Raw genomic sequence first — 18556 nt, 5'->3', positions numbered from 1 at the left:
CAATTACATTGTTGAGTGAGAAATTATAACTAACAGGCACGTTACATGTAACTTTGTGTTTGCTGGGTTAAGTAAGACTCTTCAATGAGATATCTTAAAGACCTCTCTTAGTAGACGTCTCTGGTAAATGTTACCATTTTGACATTATTTCCAAGATATCTAAATGTTTTCTTAAAAAAGTTTTCTTAAAGTTTTCATTCTGACAAGGGTGTTGTCTGGGTTGTAACTTATTGTTCTAGCCTGTAGCTAAACTAATAAAGTTAACAAAAAATAACTATTAAAAATAAGACTAGAGTGTAAAAAACTATAATTGATATAAAAAGTACCTTGAAAAAATCAATTTTGCAACAAATTTTTATAAACAAATTATTGTAAATTGACTGTACAAACTAATTATGCTAATCGGAAAAAATAACGAAAGAAATATTATAATATGTGTATAACATTTTTTGTGTCGTTCTCTCTCTTTGATGATTATGCTAAAAATAAATATGTTTATAACAATTTGTTACAAAATTTTTAAAGCTTAAAAAATCCACACAATAACAAAATTATTACCAAATTATTTAATTTATTTTAATTAATTTTTAAAAATGACATATTAATGATGTATATAAAAAATATTAAATATAATAATTTGTTAATATTCTAAATTTTCTAAGTAAAAAAGGTGTCGGTCTCAAAAACATAATATATATATTTGCATTACGCGAGTGAGCAAGACAGTAAGGGAGGCGAGCGAGATGAGAATAACAACGTGCAAGGAAGCTCGATCCGATTCTTGGGCTTCAGCATGCTGTTATTCTCATCTCGCTCACTTCTATTACTATCTCATTCGTTCTTAATAATCTCTCGCTCGCTCCTTTTACTGTTTCGCTCGTTCTTATTGAATGTCTCGTTCGCTCTTGTATTTTCTCGCTCGCACACATACGAAAAATCAATAACTCTGTTACCGTCATTTCGTCTACATAGCACGGAACACAACCAGGTAGCACGGACGCACACCAAACGAACGATTTTATTGACAGGATCGAAAAGTGGATGTGGTACATAGTTCTACATCCACGTTTGGCGCTGATGCTACATCCACATTTCGGTCGCACGAAAAAGGCCGCGGTGGCCGCTCTCAGGCTTCTCTCTGGCCCCAACATGCTCCTATTCACCCCAACGCACTCCAATACGTTGATTCCAATGACGCCAACCTATTAGAATGCGTTGGAGTGAGTAGGAGCATGTCGGAGCATGGCGACGCGAACAAACCACATATCTCTATGGGTAAAGCTCTCGGGTGTTCTATCTAGAACTTTAAAGTTATCACCGTTGGCGGTCTGCAGTTTCGGCCAGTTTGGGACAACATGTCCGCCATTCTTCGCGCATTGGTTTCGTTTAACTCCGATGAAGATAGGAGCCGAGTGAACGGGATACGTTTACGCGACGACTGTGTATCCGTATTATTTGCAAGGTGCATTTATGTCGATATCACTGCCTAATGTTATGCGTATAATAATTTAAATTATGAGTCATGGTAAATATTTATGTGAATGAATGGAAGACTATCCTAGAAACTGCATGCATCCTTTCGTACTGGTGATATTTTTTCATATAATTATTCTTGTCACTTGTATGCACGTACACACACACACACACACACACACACACACACACCACACACACACACACACACACACACACACACACACACACACACACACACACACACACACACACACACACACACACAAATAAATTTATATTAAATATTTAATTTGCGAATATTTAATATTTTTTATAATATTTATGATTATCCTACATTTACTTGTTTTCTATAATCAAAATAATGCAAAAAACAAATAATTTTTTTGTTATATCCTGTAGTAGACATTTAAATCGAATAACAGCAAATAATTCTGTTCTACATGCTGCGTAGAGTAGGATATACAATATAGGATAATCAAGTCATACACTTACATAATTCTCAGATTTCAACAATACATTTTGGTGTTTTGATTTTCTTCAAGTTTATCAACTATGCATCGGGGATTATAAATTAGAGACTAGAATTTAAAACAAAACGTAAAAATTAAAATAATCTAATTAGTAGAATTCTAATATTTATAATTCTCCTGTATTTATTTGATTTCTATAATTAAGGTAAATGCAAATTGTTTATTTTTTTGTTCTTTTCTATGACGTTTACATCATATAACAGTAGAGAATTTTGCATAAATTAGAATTTATAAATCAAGCTGTATATTTGTATAGCTTTCAGGTTTTAATCGTCTAACAATATTTTCAACAAAAAGTCTGATGTTTATCTTTTCTTTAAGTTTATTAGATACATAATGGAGATTTGAGAATGGTCAATTAAAGATTAGAATTCAATCAGTCAAAATTAATGAAAATTGAAATTAGGTAATTGATAAAATTCTAATTTCTAATTTGCAATACTCAATCTTTAATGCATAATCTGATACAAACTTAATAAGTTTAAAGATTATATCAAATTGTATAGAAAAATGCTGTCAAAAAAGAGATTTATTCAATTAATTTTTTTTTATTTAGTAAGTATCATTTTTAACAAAAAACATTTTTTATAATAAATTTTAAAACATTTATCATAAATAAAAAAAACTCATCATTAAAAGGAAAGTTAGACCAATAAATAAAATGTTTGTTTTAACATATTCTTGATTTAAATATTAAATTACTGTAATTCAAAATATGTTTGGAAAAAATTTAATATAACTTATGATAAACTTACAATAAATTTGTAGATATATGTATTTATAAATTATTTGAAATAAATAATATATACTTGATTCAAGTATTTTTGTGTATATGCAAAAGATTATTTTGAGCAAATATTTGTTTTAAGTAAATAATGAGTGTGTTTTAAGATTATTCGAAAAAAAGTTTTTTGTAAAGATAAATATTGTTTTAAAAAAAGAATACAGAAATAATTATTTCTCTTAGCATCAAAATGTTCCTTCTGTGCGTACTTATTGAAAACTAAAGATCTATTTAACTAAAATAAAATTATTTAATAGACAGAATTCTAATCCAAAATTGCATAGTTTTGCTATTTGACATAATTTTTATATAAAGCTTTGTTAATTATTTTATGTTTAGTCTCCTGAACTTGTGCTAATAATGTAATTTTCAGATAACTAAGTTCAGTTTTGGTACGTATTAAAACTCAAGCAATGGCAGAGGAAGAAAGAATACCATCTCTTTCAGGTAAGAAACATTATTTCTTTTTTTTTATCACTACAGTTTGTTAGATCTAAATCTTTATTAAATGATTACTTTGTAATATTAATATTAGAGAAAGATGGCACCGATACTTCTTCCCAGTCAAAAGATACTTATGTTCCGGAAGAACCGACCCCAGACATTTCAATCTCCTTGTTAGACATACAAATGCCAGAAACGCCAGACAGTACCAAAAGCCAAATAAGCGATGGTGACACATCGAGATTAGAGAGCCCAAAGCCAGTTAAGCCAGTTCTTGGGAAGGTCCAGGCAAAAAAGCGGTTGATGGCATTTGCCAATCAGTTTAAAACATTATCCAAATCCCAGGTTAAACCAAATCTGTCTCAGCATTCCACAGGAGCTTTAAAGATGAAGGATAAAGCTGTTCAGGATGATACAAGTGTAAATAAATCAAGAAAAAAAACAGGTAATATACTGTAGTTGTATATAGAATCAGGATTGAAATGTTACTTTATAGAAATAACAGTTAGAGTTATAGTTGTCTTTTTTTAAAAAGTATCTAGTTATTATTACGAGTCATTGACTCTGGAAAGTAAAACATTACAGTTACTCAGAAATTAATGTCATATTTTTTAGTTTTCTATTATTTTTTGTAATTTTTATACATTGTTATTTTAAATACAAGAATTTTACAATTCTATGAATTATTTTACTTATATTAAGAGGATGCTAAACTATCAAACTTGATTGAGGTCGATAATGTAGAGATTGTAGAGTCATTCGTTTATTCCTGTTCATAAAAATATTTGCTTTAAAATACAAATTATGAAGCTTATACATACAAATGAATGGTATCCCTCAGTTCAGAATAGATTGAGGAATAAGACTATATTCGTCAAATTACAATTAAAAACTATAAAGAAAAGTTATTTGTGTGATTAAATTTTATTTATTAAGCGCTTGCACTACAGATTTCTGAAGATTTAATTGCACAAATAACTTTTTTTTACGGCTTAATCGTAATTTGACGAATATAGTCTTGTTCCTCAATCTTTTCCGAACTGCGGTGTATCATTCATTTGTACGTACATGCTACATAACTTATATTTTAAAGGAAATATTTTTATGAACAAATAAACTTTAAAAATTGTTTTGCATTTTTGATCTTGATCTAATCGTTCTCGGGTTTATTTGTGTATGTACTTTAAACGTGTAAAAGGATTTTTAATTCTGTAAATTTAATTTAAAACTAAATGGTTGAACAGAATGTAAAACAGACAACTTTAGGATCCCCTTAAACACTTTGCTTATGCTACAGTATGGACAGTGAATTTCGGAACACAGCTTCAATATATCTGTGGCATTGCCACGCGATCGAAGTAAATGATGGTTATATGAGTAAAAATTTCCAGATTTAACAATTTAGATCAATTTTTTGAGTTGAAATTATTGGTAACTTGACTTTTTTTTTATAGTTATTTTTTAAATTGTTCAAAGAATATATTAGAAATTTTTTATGAGAAATCTCAGGTATAAAATTTAAAGAAATATCTACTTCTTTTAGTTTCAAGAATCTGCGTCTCTGTTTAATTCCTTAAGAACCAATGGCAAAGATCTTTGCTATTTAGGACTTGGCCCAAAGGACTAGAAAAAGGCAAATCTTTGCCATGAAACATTTTACTATATTCAAGTTTAGTCGCGTTCCATATAACGAACAAGGGTTTTTTCTAGATATTTTAAGGTTCATAGCGGCATCAAAATTATTTTGAAAAAAACGTAAACTATATCTTTATTTGATAATTTTTGAAGGAAATTTACAATAATATACATGTTGGAACGTTTTCACCTTTAACTTTACTAGTACACTTATTGAAAAAATGTACGTTCTCGAGATGCACCCCTACACAAATACATCAACTATTTTGTAGGTTTGAGGTTACCAATAGGATTTAGCGTCCCATTTTTTAAATTTTTTGTTTAAAAAATTTTTTACTGTTATTTTTTGTTGTTTATTTTTTTTATTTTGTTTTACTTTTTTTTATTCTTTAAATTTCTTCTATTTTTTTACTAGTTGGTATTTTTTTTTAATATAAATATTATCGTGATGAACTCGTCATATTGGATTCGCCATTTTGAATTCCACAAGTTTCACATAAAATTCGTAATTACCCAGTGAACACATTTTATAGCGGCAATATAACATGGAAGTTACAAGTAATTTAACACTGTTATTCTTGTGATATGTAGGTGCTATGTGACATGGAAATAACCTGTTACGTAATATTTGTTATACGCAAGTGATATAGCTGTTGTACATCGTTTTGGCGTTACAGTTATTCAACAAAAATTGTATAATCGTAACATAACACGTTCGTATCAATGTTATTACGGAACGATGCGTCATAGTTGACTCAGAAATCAGACAACATTATAACATCCTGAATGATAGATCTATTTGATAATAAAAAAAATTATTATAAAGATAATGTTTTCAAAAATAACGGTTTGTCTACAATTACTGCGCACAAAAAATGCACAAAATCGAAATTCATCATGTGCTGCAAAAACAGAATAATAAATGTATACTATTCAATTTTTCTTAGAATTACGATCTATATAGTTAACCATCTAATTAATTATTTGAACGCTTCAAAGATTAGTGCTAAATAGATCGCAATTTCCATCAAATTATTAAGGTTATAAAAAAAGATAAATTTAACAATAAAATTATAAGTAAATAAATTAATGCTATTTATTTTTAATATTTTGCAAAATTTAATTGCTTTTATAAAAAATAATATAGTTGCGTCAGTTTATAACATATAAGTATATGTAGACAATAACAAGTACCCATATAGATGAGTCAAATTGGCGTAGAGCAGCGGCAAGTAAGAATAAAATAAAAAATAACATAATTTAAATTTAATTAATTAATAAAAATTTATTCTAAATGTAGTATGTGCTGTTGATAAAAATAATTTTTTAAAAATGAAATTTTTATTTTATTTTATTTTTCTTTGTAACTGTTGTGTAACGGTTAGATAACATGTAATTATAACATGTTATATTGCTGAGTCGGAAATTGTAACTTACATGTAAGTTACGTGTAATTTCAGAGTAACGTAACCTGTTATATTCGGTTACATTGCTGTTACACTGCTGCTATATTACTGTGTTCATTGGGTAGTATCTTTAAAAACCTCCACGTATGAATTTTTAATGAAATCTAATATATTTTTATTTTTGGTCTTTTGGGCCCATTTCATGAATTTGGCTCTGTCCTTAACCCTCGGAGAACACACCTATTTTTTCGATCACGAAGAACACTGTGGGTCAATTTGATCCTACACACAATTTGATCGTCCACCATTTTAAATTGACGAGTGCGATCAGCTTGAAAAAATTTCCAGATGTACTTGGAACATTGTTAAATCAATTGATATAAATAAACAGTGCTGTTGGAATTATTTACATATTTTAAAAAATTCACGAAAAAAATTGTATTTTTTAATTTTTTAAATACTTGTGGCTAAAAATTTATGTGTGTATTCTTGAAATGTAGTAGAATCAAGAAAAAAATTGTACTTTAGTGTACCTTAAAAAATAGGTATTTATTTTGTTAGGTAATGAAAGTGGTTTTTAAGGTATAAAAATCAAACATTTTTGTGAAAAAATTTTAGAAAAATTTATTTTTTATTACATATATGTGAATACTTTATTATTTAAATGACTTGTGGTAAAAGTTAACTTATTTATTGTCGGCGACGGCTTCACTATAATCTGAATACGACGTGTCAGAGTTTGACTGTACTGACACATTATTCACCTCAGAAGAACTGTTGCCATTGAAATATTCTTGCTTGACACGTACTAAGGCATTTTGAATACGTGGCCGCAAACTATATGCCATCATGCTCACTATTGAAAAACTGACGCTTAGTACACAACAGGGTCAGAATGACTCTGCACCGACTTCGAATAATGCCCAACACCTATTAGGTGTTGCGCTGTACAAAAGGAGCATCTTAACATGTAATTAATACCTCAAACTACGGGTAGAAGGTCTCAGGCTCGCCAATTTTCAAAATGCTTTTAAGTATTTACGATTAAATTCGAGGTAAGGATCAAATTGACCCTATGTGTTCTCTGAGGGTTAAGGAGCTAATGATCTATATTTATTTATTTATTTATTTTTTCATCAAAATTGGCAACCAACTTTCAAATTTTGAAAACATAAATACTAGTTTAGACAATATATTAAAAATTAAAGTTTTTTTTTTTTTTGAAACTTTGATGATAGAACTATTTTAATGATAATTATTGTATGATAACTATTCTCGGAGATGATTTATTATTTTATTCTCTGTGTGTGCTAAATAAAAATCATGTGTTGACAAATAAGTTTAAGATATAAAATAACTGTAAAAGTAACTATTAAATTAATATTAAACTAATTACAGAAGATATAACTAAGCTAATTTACAGTTATAAGTAGAAATAAAATCAAAGTAGAAATTACTGAAAAAAAGTAACTTTTTTAACTAAAATAACTTTTTTAAGAATTACTTTCCAATTCTTTATAGCATTATTATGAAATATGTTTTGGAATTATGCATATATTTTAAGCGATTTTACTTTTTTATTTATGGATGTATATTTTAAAAATAATGAAATAAGTTTTATATTGTGCTATATTGCATTTTAATACAATAAATGGATTCTAAAGCAAATTACGATATTTTTTGTATGATGTACTTTAATTATGTCAAAGAATTTAAATTTTTGTAACACTAATTTAAAGATATTTTCTGATATATATTAAGCGATGCTAATTAAGAAAAAATTAAAAAAATCTTAAATGAGTCAATGAAATATTTTATGGTATTAGTATTGTGGTATTGTCGAAGCGCTACTGAGTAGTTTCAAATCATAAGATAGTTGTTAGATTATCTTGTCAAATTAAGAAAAATGTTGATAACTTTTTTTAGGATTTTCTTAAGGCGGTTCCCAAGTCTTCATATAACACAAGGAATTGCTTGAATTTGAGAATAAGTTTATGTTCGAGATATAGCCCTTTCTAAATTTTAAAAAATTCTTGTATAGTTTTATCGATATAGATTGTTTTAAATAACTGTAAAATAATATTGAAAATTTTATGGAAATAAAGCTTTAAATAATATTTAATCACAAATAAAATTTAAGAATTTTGAAAAAACTAGAATAAAATTTTAAAGAATATTTTGAAAAAAAAAAACAGGTTTACCGTTTTATTTTTGTGTAAGAATATGAAACCTGAATTATATATTTATTTTTAAATATGACGCCATATTAATAAAGCTGTAGCAATGTTGCTTGTTATGTTCTTTCCAGTTTTTCCACAATTCCAGGTATTATCTTTATTAAATATGATATCTGTTTTTAAAAGAAAGTATTTTTAAATACAGGTTTGTTTTTATTGTTTAAAAATTTTGTTTATTATTAGCAATACAAAAAGCTCTTCACTTTTTTAAGCTGGTAATCCTCCTTAAGGCTGTAGGCTGTATATTTTAAGATAAAAATTTTTTTTATGTTTAACACAATATCTTTATAATATATAAATTCACAATTTTTAAATTCTTTTTTTTTCTAAGAATACATACTATATCTATTTTTCTTGAATACAGTTATGTTGAATTATAAATATGTGAACATATTTTTGGTAAACCTTAATAAAAGGGGACTCAGCTCCAATGACTTTGATCTTGACATATGTTGTCAAGGTCATTCTCCTGAGTTCAAGAGATTTTAGCATGCGCTCGTCGTTCGTTAAAAAGTTATAAACGAAAAAAGTTTCATAATTTGCTGTAATTTTCTGATACTATGTGTATGATATAAGTAAACAGAAATATGAGTAAATTTTAACGAAAGGGGGGGGGAACTCAGTCCCATGCAGTGACTTGGCCTTGACCTATGTTGACATATGTTGTCCTTCTGAGTTATTAATGTTATTAAAATTATTAACAAAAAAAGTTTCACAAATACAATGCATGAGCGGGGTGCAAAGGGAGGGCTTAGCTTTTTTCCTACATCCCTGCATTAACTTTTATAAAGCACGCATTTTTGCGTGCTTTAAAATAAGAAAATCTATTAATTTATACTTGTTTTATAAAAATTAATGCGGGGACGTAGGGGGAGGGCGAAGTCCTTCCCTTGTACTCTGCTCACGCATTCTCTGCATCATGGGTTTGCGACTTTATTTAAGGGGATCCTGGAGTGCCTTTGAAATTTGGGGTGTGTTCGAGGAGACGCTATTAGCGCTATTAGCATCAGTTTATCCTTGTTCTACTTTTAATGAGTAATGAAGATAGACTGATGCTGTGGTAGCGCTAATAGCGTCTCCCCGAACGCACCCTTGATCGAGGTCGATAATGTAGAGTCATTCATGCACATCAGAGATTTCATATGTATTTCTTGTATAGATTTAGAAATTTTTTTCCAGAATGAAGTACACATATTAATATCAATCTATGAATTAAATTTTATATTGAGAACGAAAAAAATTTTTCTGATATTGCTCTACTTATCGACTTTTTACGCGTACATAACCTAAATTTTCGTTTTTTTATTTTCCAATTTGCGGAATGCGAATCTTTTTTTCTAGGCTTCTAATCTTAATTATTTCTAATTGCATGATATTAATCCTGAGAGTTTTTTCTAGGGGGCGATGTGATTATTTTATACATATAAACTGTAATAGATTTTCGTAAAGCAAATATTGTCGTTAGATGACTAATAAATAACTTTTTTTTTATTTATCAGAACAAATTGTACGTCGCCCCCTTCATTTTTGTGCGTACTTTAGGGCCGATCTCACCAATTCCGGTCACCTTAACCGCATTTGTTAATTTTGCTTAACGACAAATACGGTTGGTCAATTTCAATGGAATAACTGGCCGGTTAAAGTAACCGGAGTTGGTGAAATCGGCCCCTAATCCTGTAAAAGAATTTTGCATTCCGTTATTCCAATTCGAAAATCCAAGTTCCCCAAAAAATGTCGGTAACTCTGTCACTCCTGGACAGAGATATCATGTATTGTATTTATAAAACTTTTTTTGTTAATAACTTTTTAACGACTCTCGAGTGTCGGCTAAAATCTCTGGAACATCACTCACGAGGATGACCTTGACAACACGTGTCAAGGTCAAGATTATTGGAGCTGGGTCCTCTTTTAAGGTTTACTATATTTTTAACTGGCACTATATAAATTATAATTTTATAGAAGAGAAAATTCTGGCTATTGAAGAAATTCGAAGGGAAGAATCTAAAAGTAAGATGTTACTCGCTGAAGCTATGGCAGCAGGTACTACTTTTATACAGTTAAGCGACATAAATTAGATGTTTAATGACAAACTTTTTTTGTAGCAAGTATGGAAGACGAGAGTCATAACAAGAACATATCTGGTTTATTTGAAAGTACAAGACATGCGAAAGACAAAAGTAAACATGAAAGAATGAGTGACGATCGTAAAAATAAGTCAATCGATCGAAAGTATTCGGAAAGGTAACATTTTAATAATATATATATTCTTATTTTTATATGTATATATTTTCTTTATTGTATTTTTCTGTGATATTTGATAATTATTAAAGCTAATCAATTTTATAAGGCATCGACATCGTGATAAAGTTGAAAAAGACAGTTCAAATCAAGATGTTAAAGATAGAAATGGAAGTATAGATTGTTCCATACGGAAAGCATCTCAAGATCGAGAAAAGTATAAGAAAGATAAAAAAAAGAAAAACCATAAAGATAAGCGAGACAATAGCAAGACAAAAACAAATCGTGACAAGAAAGAAGAAGGAAAGGACAAAAAAGAGAGTGATAAAGAAAAGCAAGACGAGACGAGAGAAAGGATTGAAGCAACGAAGAATAAGAAGGAAAATATAAAAGAGAAACGAAATGATACGTTGGAAATACAAATCGAAAACAAAGATAAAAGGGACAAAGATAAAGACAAATGGAAAGAAAAGATGTTATCCAAGAGTAACTCGTGGGCGGAAGTGCGAAAATTTGGTTTAACTCTTGATGATGTCATTTATCTTAAAAGACGTGAAAATTCAGAAAAACTTATAAAAACCAAGTACAGTATATTCTTATGTTTTTTAAAGTAAAATTAAGAGATTTTACATATATTTTTTATACGTGTGTGTCGAGCGTGTTTATGTGATGTGTTTCAGATCAATACAACAAGATTATACGCGCTATTTCGAACAGATGTTAATGTTAAGTAATCACCGTCTGAAACGTCAAGCGTTAATAGCCGAGGGACTTTACGGGCCCAAAAAATATCCACCCGAATCAGTCAAGTTGACGAAACGAACGAAAGGACTTCAGTTATCATATTGTGAAAATCCGCGCGTTTCTCTTCTGTTAGGAATTTCGCAACTCCTAGAAGCTGTCACTCCTGAACGACGCGAGAAGATACGAGATATATGCGAGGCATCTCCACCACGGTACATGACGAAATTTTTCCATCCGAAATCTTTTTTTTAATATAATTTTTTGTAATTTGTAGAATTGACATGGAAGACACTGTACAGCAGAAGCGTAATTGGTATCAGCAAATAAATGCGATTGAACACCATAAAAATAATACGTGGCAGATGACCATACAGCTTCCCAAATCAAAGTGGGACAGCGAGGATGAGGAAACACCTGTTAGCATGGTGAAAGAAGTTGAAAAGTCCGCGAATGAATTACACGTCTCTGCGAGTCAACGTAAGTGATTTTTCAGGATTGGCTAAATTATATATATATATTTTTTTTTTAAGTTTATCTTAATGGTAAAAATTAGGGCTTGTGATTTGCTTCAAAGGTTTTGACGTTCGAATTTGGAAGGTTTAAAGATTTGAAGATTGAAGATTGAAACATTATTTAATCTTAATAATTTTTAATTGAGTTTCAATTTATTATTTTTTTGTTCAACTTTTTTGTAACTTTTAACGTAATTAAATTTTATAGACTATTAAATGTAACTTAATTTGATTTAAAAGAATATTGTTCAACCTTGACTTAGAAATTTAATCCTGCAAATATGTAGCTTAATTGCAAGTATATAATATTTTGTATTCTATAATACTTTCAAATTGTAATTTAAAGATTTTACATTTGTGTACAGGTATATTAATTAACTTATTTTATTTACAATATTTTAGCAACTTGAATAAATTTGTCATTTTTAACAATATATTTCTCGAAGTTTTGAATCTTTGAAGTTGTCAAAAGTAACAGTCTTACAAGCTAGTATTTTTCAGATAAATCAAATAACTGTTTTGAAAACAATATTGAAAACAATAAAATAAACAATAAGAGAATATTGTCAATTGAGACTGTTTTCCAATTTAAACTTTATCTAATCTATATAAAGTAAAAATTTATAGTAAACTAGAAATTGGCATTATAAATTATTCTTTTATGTTACAAGATGTTGAATAGTAAACTTGAACAAGATTTATAAACATTTTGATATTGATAAACATTTTTAATTGTTAAGGTAGTTGGATATGGTTCATAATACAATTATTATTATTGACTGATTTTACAAAAATACGTTTACAGACAAATATCTGTTTTTTTTCTTACACTATCTTTTGTGTCATAAGTTAGGAACTCTCTGCAGATTTGTAAAGCAATTTTACTGTTTCGTCTTATTTTTAAGCAGAGAATCTTGAATTTTGCATTAATGTGCTGTGAAAAAATGGCTACTCTATCAATTTAATTTTTAAATAAATTAAATCTTGTCAATCTAACTGGCAAAATTTATTGTTGAATTTACAACGTTTTGACCTCTACTTTAGGTCCTTATCAAGTAACTAAAACATATTATTTATATTCTCAATACTGTAGTTTCTAATCTTTTATTGGTATATTTCTTATGCTTATAGATCATGATTTTGTTGGCACAAATACTTGGACTCATATGTGTCTTATGAAACTTATTACTTTTTAGTGTGTAAACATATTTTTGTAAGTAGATTGTTTTTAGGTTTAAATTTCTTATTTTACGTTTTAAAAAAAAGTGTCGATTTTAATGTTTATTGCATTACATTATAATGTATTACTTACTAAAAGTTTCATAAGACACATATGAGTCCATGTATCTGTGCCAACAAAATCATGGTCTATAAGCATAAGAAATATACCAATAAAAGATTAGGAACTACAGTATCGAGAATATAAATAAATTTGAATACAACTATAATTAATAAGGTTGCAAAATGTTTATTGAAATTTTTGAATTAAAATTAATAAAATAAGTTACGAGGTAATTAATCATAACCAACACTGCAATGAAGTCTGTAAAGTATGAATAAAACTAAAAGATAATTAAACAAAAATAAAATAACTAAAATGATTACAATAAAATGATACAAAAATAAATAAACAGATTAAAATGATCAATGGTCAAATAGATAATTAAGATGTATGGACTTACATGTATCTTGTGTCAAAGGTATAAAAAACACTATCGTTATTATTATAAAATAAAAATACACAGTAATATAAGAGAGTGTCTGTTTATAATGAAGTCACAATGGGGACTGAACGCAGACCCGGATAAAAAACAAATAAAACTGTCTCACATTTATGTGTTTTTGATAACAATGTTATATATATTATTGAGATTTTCAGTATCTTTTTTAAGTTGATATTATTTACAAACTTTTTTATGTAAAACATTTCGGTAATCTCCCTCTTTAATCTATGAGATTTTTGATGGAAGATTACTGGCTTGGACTAATAAAATTCATGCCCATTAAACGATGTTGGCTGACAAGTGATAATGCATGGTATTGTTTTTTAATATCGTTCATGTGTTCTTTGACTCTAGTCTCTAAATGACGTTTTGTCTATCCTATATATACAGAATTACAATTTTTACAGTTTAATTTATACACCAAATTGGTAGATTTTCCTATTTTTATTTTGTCTCTCTCTCTTGATTAACGTATTTAATTTTTTGGGACAGTAAAGACTGTCTTAAAGTCTACCTTAACAAAAGTACGACTCACTCTGTCGCTGAGTCCATTAATAAAAGGAAGAACTATACTGTGTTTTATGTCAAATTCTGTGTGTGATTATTATTACCATTGATTCTTAGTTGATTCAATCTAATATTAACCTGTTTATTGATTAATTTTGGGGGGAAATAATTGTTGAGTAGAATCGACTTTATTAAGCAAATGTTATTGGTGTGATATCTTTCATTGGATAGTAAAATGGCTCGATCCACGAGATCCAAAATGGTATTAATTTTATATTTTAACGGGTAGCTCGAGAAAAAATTAATATATCGTGCCGAAAATGTAGGTTTTCTAATAATGAATTTACCAATTTATTATTAAAGTGTCATTATCCCTTATAATTGAGGTATGTAGAAAGTTAATGCAGCTTTGTGACTCTGAGTGAATTATAATCTTGGATGGTAATTATTAAAACGTTGTAAATTCAACAATAAATTTTGTCAGTTAAGTTGACAACAAGATTTAATTTATTTATTATTTATACATTGGCGACAAGAAGATTGAGATTTATTCTATTAATTTTTAAAGATTGTTTAAAGAATAGAAAAATTACTTAATTATGACTTTATATTCGTTTATTAAGAAGATTTAAACAACCTAGTCATTTATGAAATAAACAAGAAAAACTACTTTATTTTATATCACATTTGTAGCAGAAATATCTCAGAAAGATTAGTATTGTTGATCAACAGATATATTTATAGATTAAATTTAAATGTTGAAACTTAACACATTCATAAGAGTTTTACTTTCTTTTTGACCAATTTGGAACTCTTTTAAAGTTTTGTCTTTTTAACTCTTTTCTTTCTCCTCGATTAACGAGGAAATAGATGCATTCTAGTAATGTATTAATTATGAAATCTAAACAATTTATAATATACTTTTACATTGTTATTTCTATTTTACATTTTTTAAATTTATCTCAATATAATTTTTACGTTATTTTCACCATAGTTCAATCTCTTATGTGTTTTTTTAATCTACCATATATGTTGTTTTAAATAACTTTTCCATCCAAAATTGTTTTTTTTTTTGTTATTGAATTAATGATATTTATAATATTTATGTAAGACTGATGATAATTAAATACAGTCAAACCATCTTTAATAATTTAATTTGGTTATTATTATTAAACTATATTTGTATTTTATTTTAAATCCTTTTTGAGCTTGTTCTTCTTGACCCTTTTATTACACATTTGCTTTGCAAAGTTTAAAATTATATTATTAATTTTATTATAAAATTTTGTTACTATTGGTTTTTTTTTTATACTATAGTCATTAACTTATGATTTACTAATTAAAACAAAAAATATCTTTGTATAAAATTATATTTTAGTTTAGTATTACATGTTAATTATTTTCATAGCTTTTACTAATTGTTCTATTAGATAAAGTCCAGAATAGTAAAAACTGTAATCCAGTATGGCTTTTTTCATTCACTTGACTTTTCTGGCTAATTCTGTTTTTGACAATAATGATAATGCGTATGACATTAAAAAATCTTTGAGATAATAATTTTTTTTAGAAGAAAGAGGTTCCACGACTTCTAGTGTAACAGATGAGGACAAAATTGATAACATCAAAGGTGATAACATTAAAGAAGATAATAAATCTAGTGAAAAGACCATTGAAAATTTGACGACGAACGACGAAGCCTCGACATCGTCTTCTTTACAGCCTGCTGGAAATGAAAAGTTAGCCTCAGAATACGAACAATTTATGAAGATGGTATGCACCTCAACTGATGTGGCAAAGGAATATTCTCCAAATAGGAATCTTGTTAAATCTGCTTCTCCAAGTAGTTATCATGAATTTAATATAGAATCTAATTTAACTGAGGCTAACACAAACATAGAAATTTCACCGAAAGACAAATTTGATAAAGAGGATAAATTACAAACTATAGAAGGATCAATGAAAAGTACAGAATGTGAAGAGTCCACTCAGTCAACAGACTGTCAAATACAAGTTGATGAAAATATAGTTCTACAAATAGAACATACAAACAAAAATGAAGACAAATCTGAGGATTCTAAATCAATACCAAGTGACTGGGAGAATGTTAGAATTAAGGTTGAACGATTGAGCGACGAGAATACTGAATCTAGAGAAGTGAAGAAGAAGAAACGAAAGAAAGTGATTTCCAGCAATTCATCTAGTAATACTACCTCTTCGGACTCGGAAAAGGAAAAGAAAAAGAAGAAAAGGAAACGCAAACGAAAAGTAACCAATTCATCTTCTTCTGATTCAGATAGCACGGATAGCAATAGCAGTAGCAGTGATTCCAGCAGTTCAGAAGAAAGAAGAAGGAAACGGAAAAAAAAGAAAGTCGGAAAAAAAAGAAAAAAGGTGAAACGTATCATGCGTTTAAAGAAGAAACGAAGAAGAAAGGTGAGCGATTCCAACAGCAGTGATTCAGATGAACACATAAAAAAGCAAAAGAAGATTAAGAAGAAGACGATAGAGGCGAAATCTATTAATAATGGAGATATAAGCAAAATAATATCAAAATCTCCTGTAGCTTCGTCCTCAGATGAAACGAAATTATTGCAATCGTTGACTTCAGGAAAGAAAATTAAAGAAGAAATAGCAGGAGAGAACAGAAAGAAATCTGATCAGATTATATCGGCAAAAAGAATCATTGATAATGCGAGTGTATCTGATAATGAATGCTTTAAGCAGAAAAAGGAGAGGAAAGGCAGTAAGTCTGATGAAAGTTTCATAGGACAATGGGAAATGGATTCTGTGATGATAGTCCAACAAAATGATGATGATATGTCAAGTCAAGATCGTACTGAAGAATCGGAAAAAATAGATGGTTTAGAGAAAGGTAAACATCGAAGAAAAAGGAAGCACAATCGAGATAGTATCGAGCAAGATAAGGACAGATCATCTAAAGTCAATGAAGAAAGGATTCATGAAGGAAGAACAAGATCGGATGAGGAGGTTGAAGCAAAAAGGAAGAAGAAAAGAGAAAAGGATAACAAAAGCACTGAGTTTCTCGCAAACTGGGAAAGGGAGAGTGAACGTATTACTCAACAAATACAAAATGATGCTAAGTATTTGAAAAAATTAGAAAAGCAGAAGAAGCAGAGATGGGGAGAAACAGATTTTGACACATTAAACGTGCCGTCGCTGACGCAACTTGAAAAAGAGGTATATCAAAAGCAACTTCTAGCGGATGAATGGGAGGTGGACAGTTTAGAGGCAATATCAGATTTGATTACAAGTAAACGAAAAAGCAGTCAGAGTTTGTCGAAAAAGGTTGAGAAAGAAGTTAAATATGATAAGAAAACGGACACATACATTGCGATAGAAAAGGAGAAGGAGAATGTCAGAGAAATGAAGAAGAGACAAGAACGTTTGTGTGCAATAAGGATATGGGAGGAAGAGCAGGAAGAAGGTGAGAGAGAAGAAATGATGCTCCTGGAACAAAGAAGCAAGCGTAAAACAGAGAAGACGGACGATTGGGATATTGAAGAGGAGTCTCACTTTCACAAGAATAGTGAACAGGTTTGCAAAGTCAATGACATCGCGATAGAGAATGAATGGATTAAAACCGGCGAAGAAAAAAATATTAAGGAAGAAGAGAATAAATTAACTGTGAAGTCCGTTAATAAACGAGTTAGAAAAAGTCGTTGGGATATGGGCTCTCAGTCCGAAGAAAAGCCAGAAATTAAAGACATATGGGAGGAAGAATATACCAAGTGGTCCAAGAAGAATAAGAGCGAACCGGAATTTGATAAAATAAAAAAAAGAGACTTTCACACTGCGGATTACTCAGAAAGTTCCAATAAATCTGATCTGATAGATTTCTATTATAGAAAATCGCAGAGTACGGAATCAGTGGAAGGTTCGTGGACGGAAGAAGTTAGACTTATACAGATGAAAAATAATGTATCGGTAAAACATTTAATTTCTGCGAAAACGAACGACGAGCAGTTTCCGTCCGTTAAAGAACAGATAGATCAATTTAAAGAAATTTCGGAATCTAATATGAAATTCAAGGAAAAGACCATAGAACTGTACAGTCCTAGTTCTCCAGCGCTTTCTCAAAAATCTCATGCAAGTATCTTTTTTGTTTATAAAAAAAATAAGATTTTTACATGCACGTGTTTACACAGGATATCTTTATAAACAGTGTGCTTGAGAAAATAGTTGAAATAGAAAATAGTAATAGAAATATTTTTAAAGGATTTCTTTAAAAATATTTAAAATAAGTAGGGTTGGTAGTTAATATTTTCTAAAAATATTAGTTAATTTTAAATTAATATTTT

The 18556-nt window shown here is 28.9% G+C and overlaps 1 protein-coding gene across 3 annotated transcripts in view; it reads left to right on the top strand.

The window, feature by feature from the left end:
• Positions 1-1180: 1180 nt before the first annotated feature.
• The window catches only part of LOC105837289, a 62069-nt gene continuing 44693 nt past the window's right edge, over positions 1181-18556 (top strand). The window contains exons 1-9 of one of the 3 annotated variants that reach the window (XM_036290400.1): positions 1181-1525; positions 3164-3237; positions 3326-3679; positions 10472-10519; positions 10615-10753; positions 10860-11333; positions 11431-11706; positions 11769-11971; positions 15805-18344. In XM_036290400.1, coding sequence (XP_036146293.1) covers positions 3204-3237; positions 3326-3679; positions 10472-10519; positions 10615-10753; positions 10860-11333; positions 11431-11706; positions 11769-11971; positions 15805-18344 — 4068 coding nt within the window. In that variant the 5' untranslated portion in view covers positions 1181-1525; positions 3164-3203. Of the gene's footprint in view, positions 1526-3163; positions 3238-3325; positions 3680-10471; positions 10553-10614; positions 10754-10859; positions 11334-11430; positions 11707-11768; positions 11972-15804; positions 18345-18556 lie in introns of all 3 variants that reach the window. The other 2 variants (XM_012681913.3, XM_012681914.3) reach the window with 2 other exon arrangements.

The sequence above is a fragment of the Monomorium pharaonis genome, chromosome 7, assembly GCF_013373865.1.
Source record: "Monomorium pharaonis isolate MP-MQ-018 chromosome 7, ASM1337386v2, whole genome shotgun sequence".
Classification (NCBI taxonomy): domain Eukaryota; kingdom Metazoa; phylum Arthropoda; class Insecta; order Hymenoptera; family Formicidae; genus Monomorium; species Monomorium pharaonis.
This window is presented reverse-complemented; position numbering and strand designations above follow the sequence as displayed.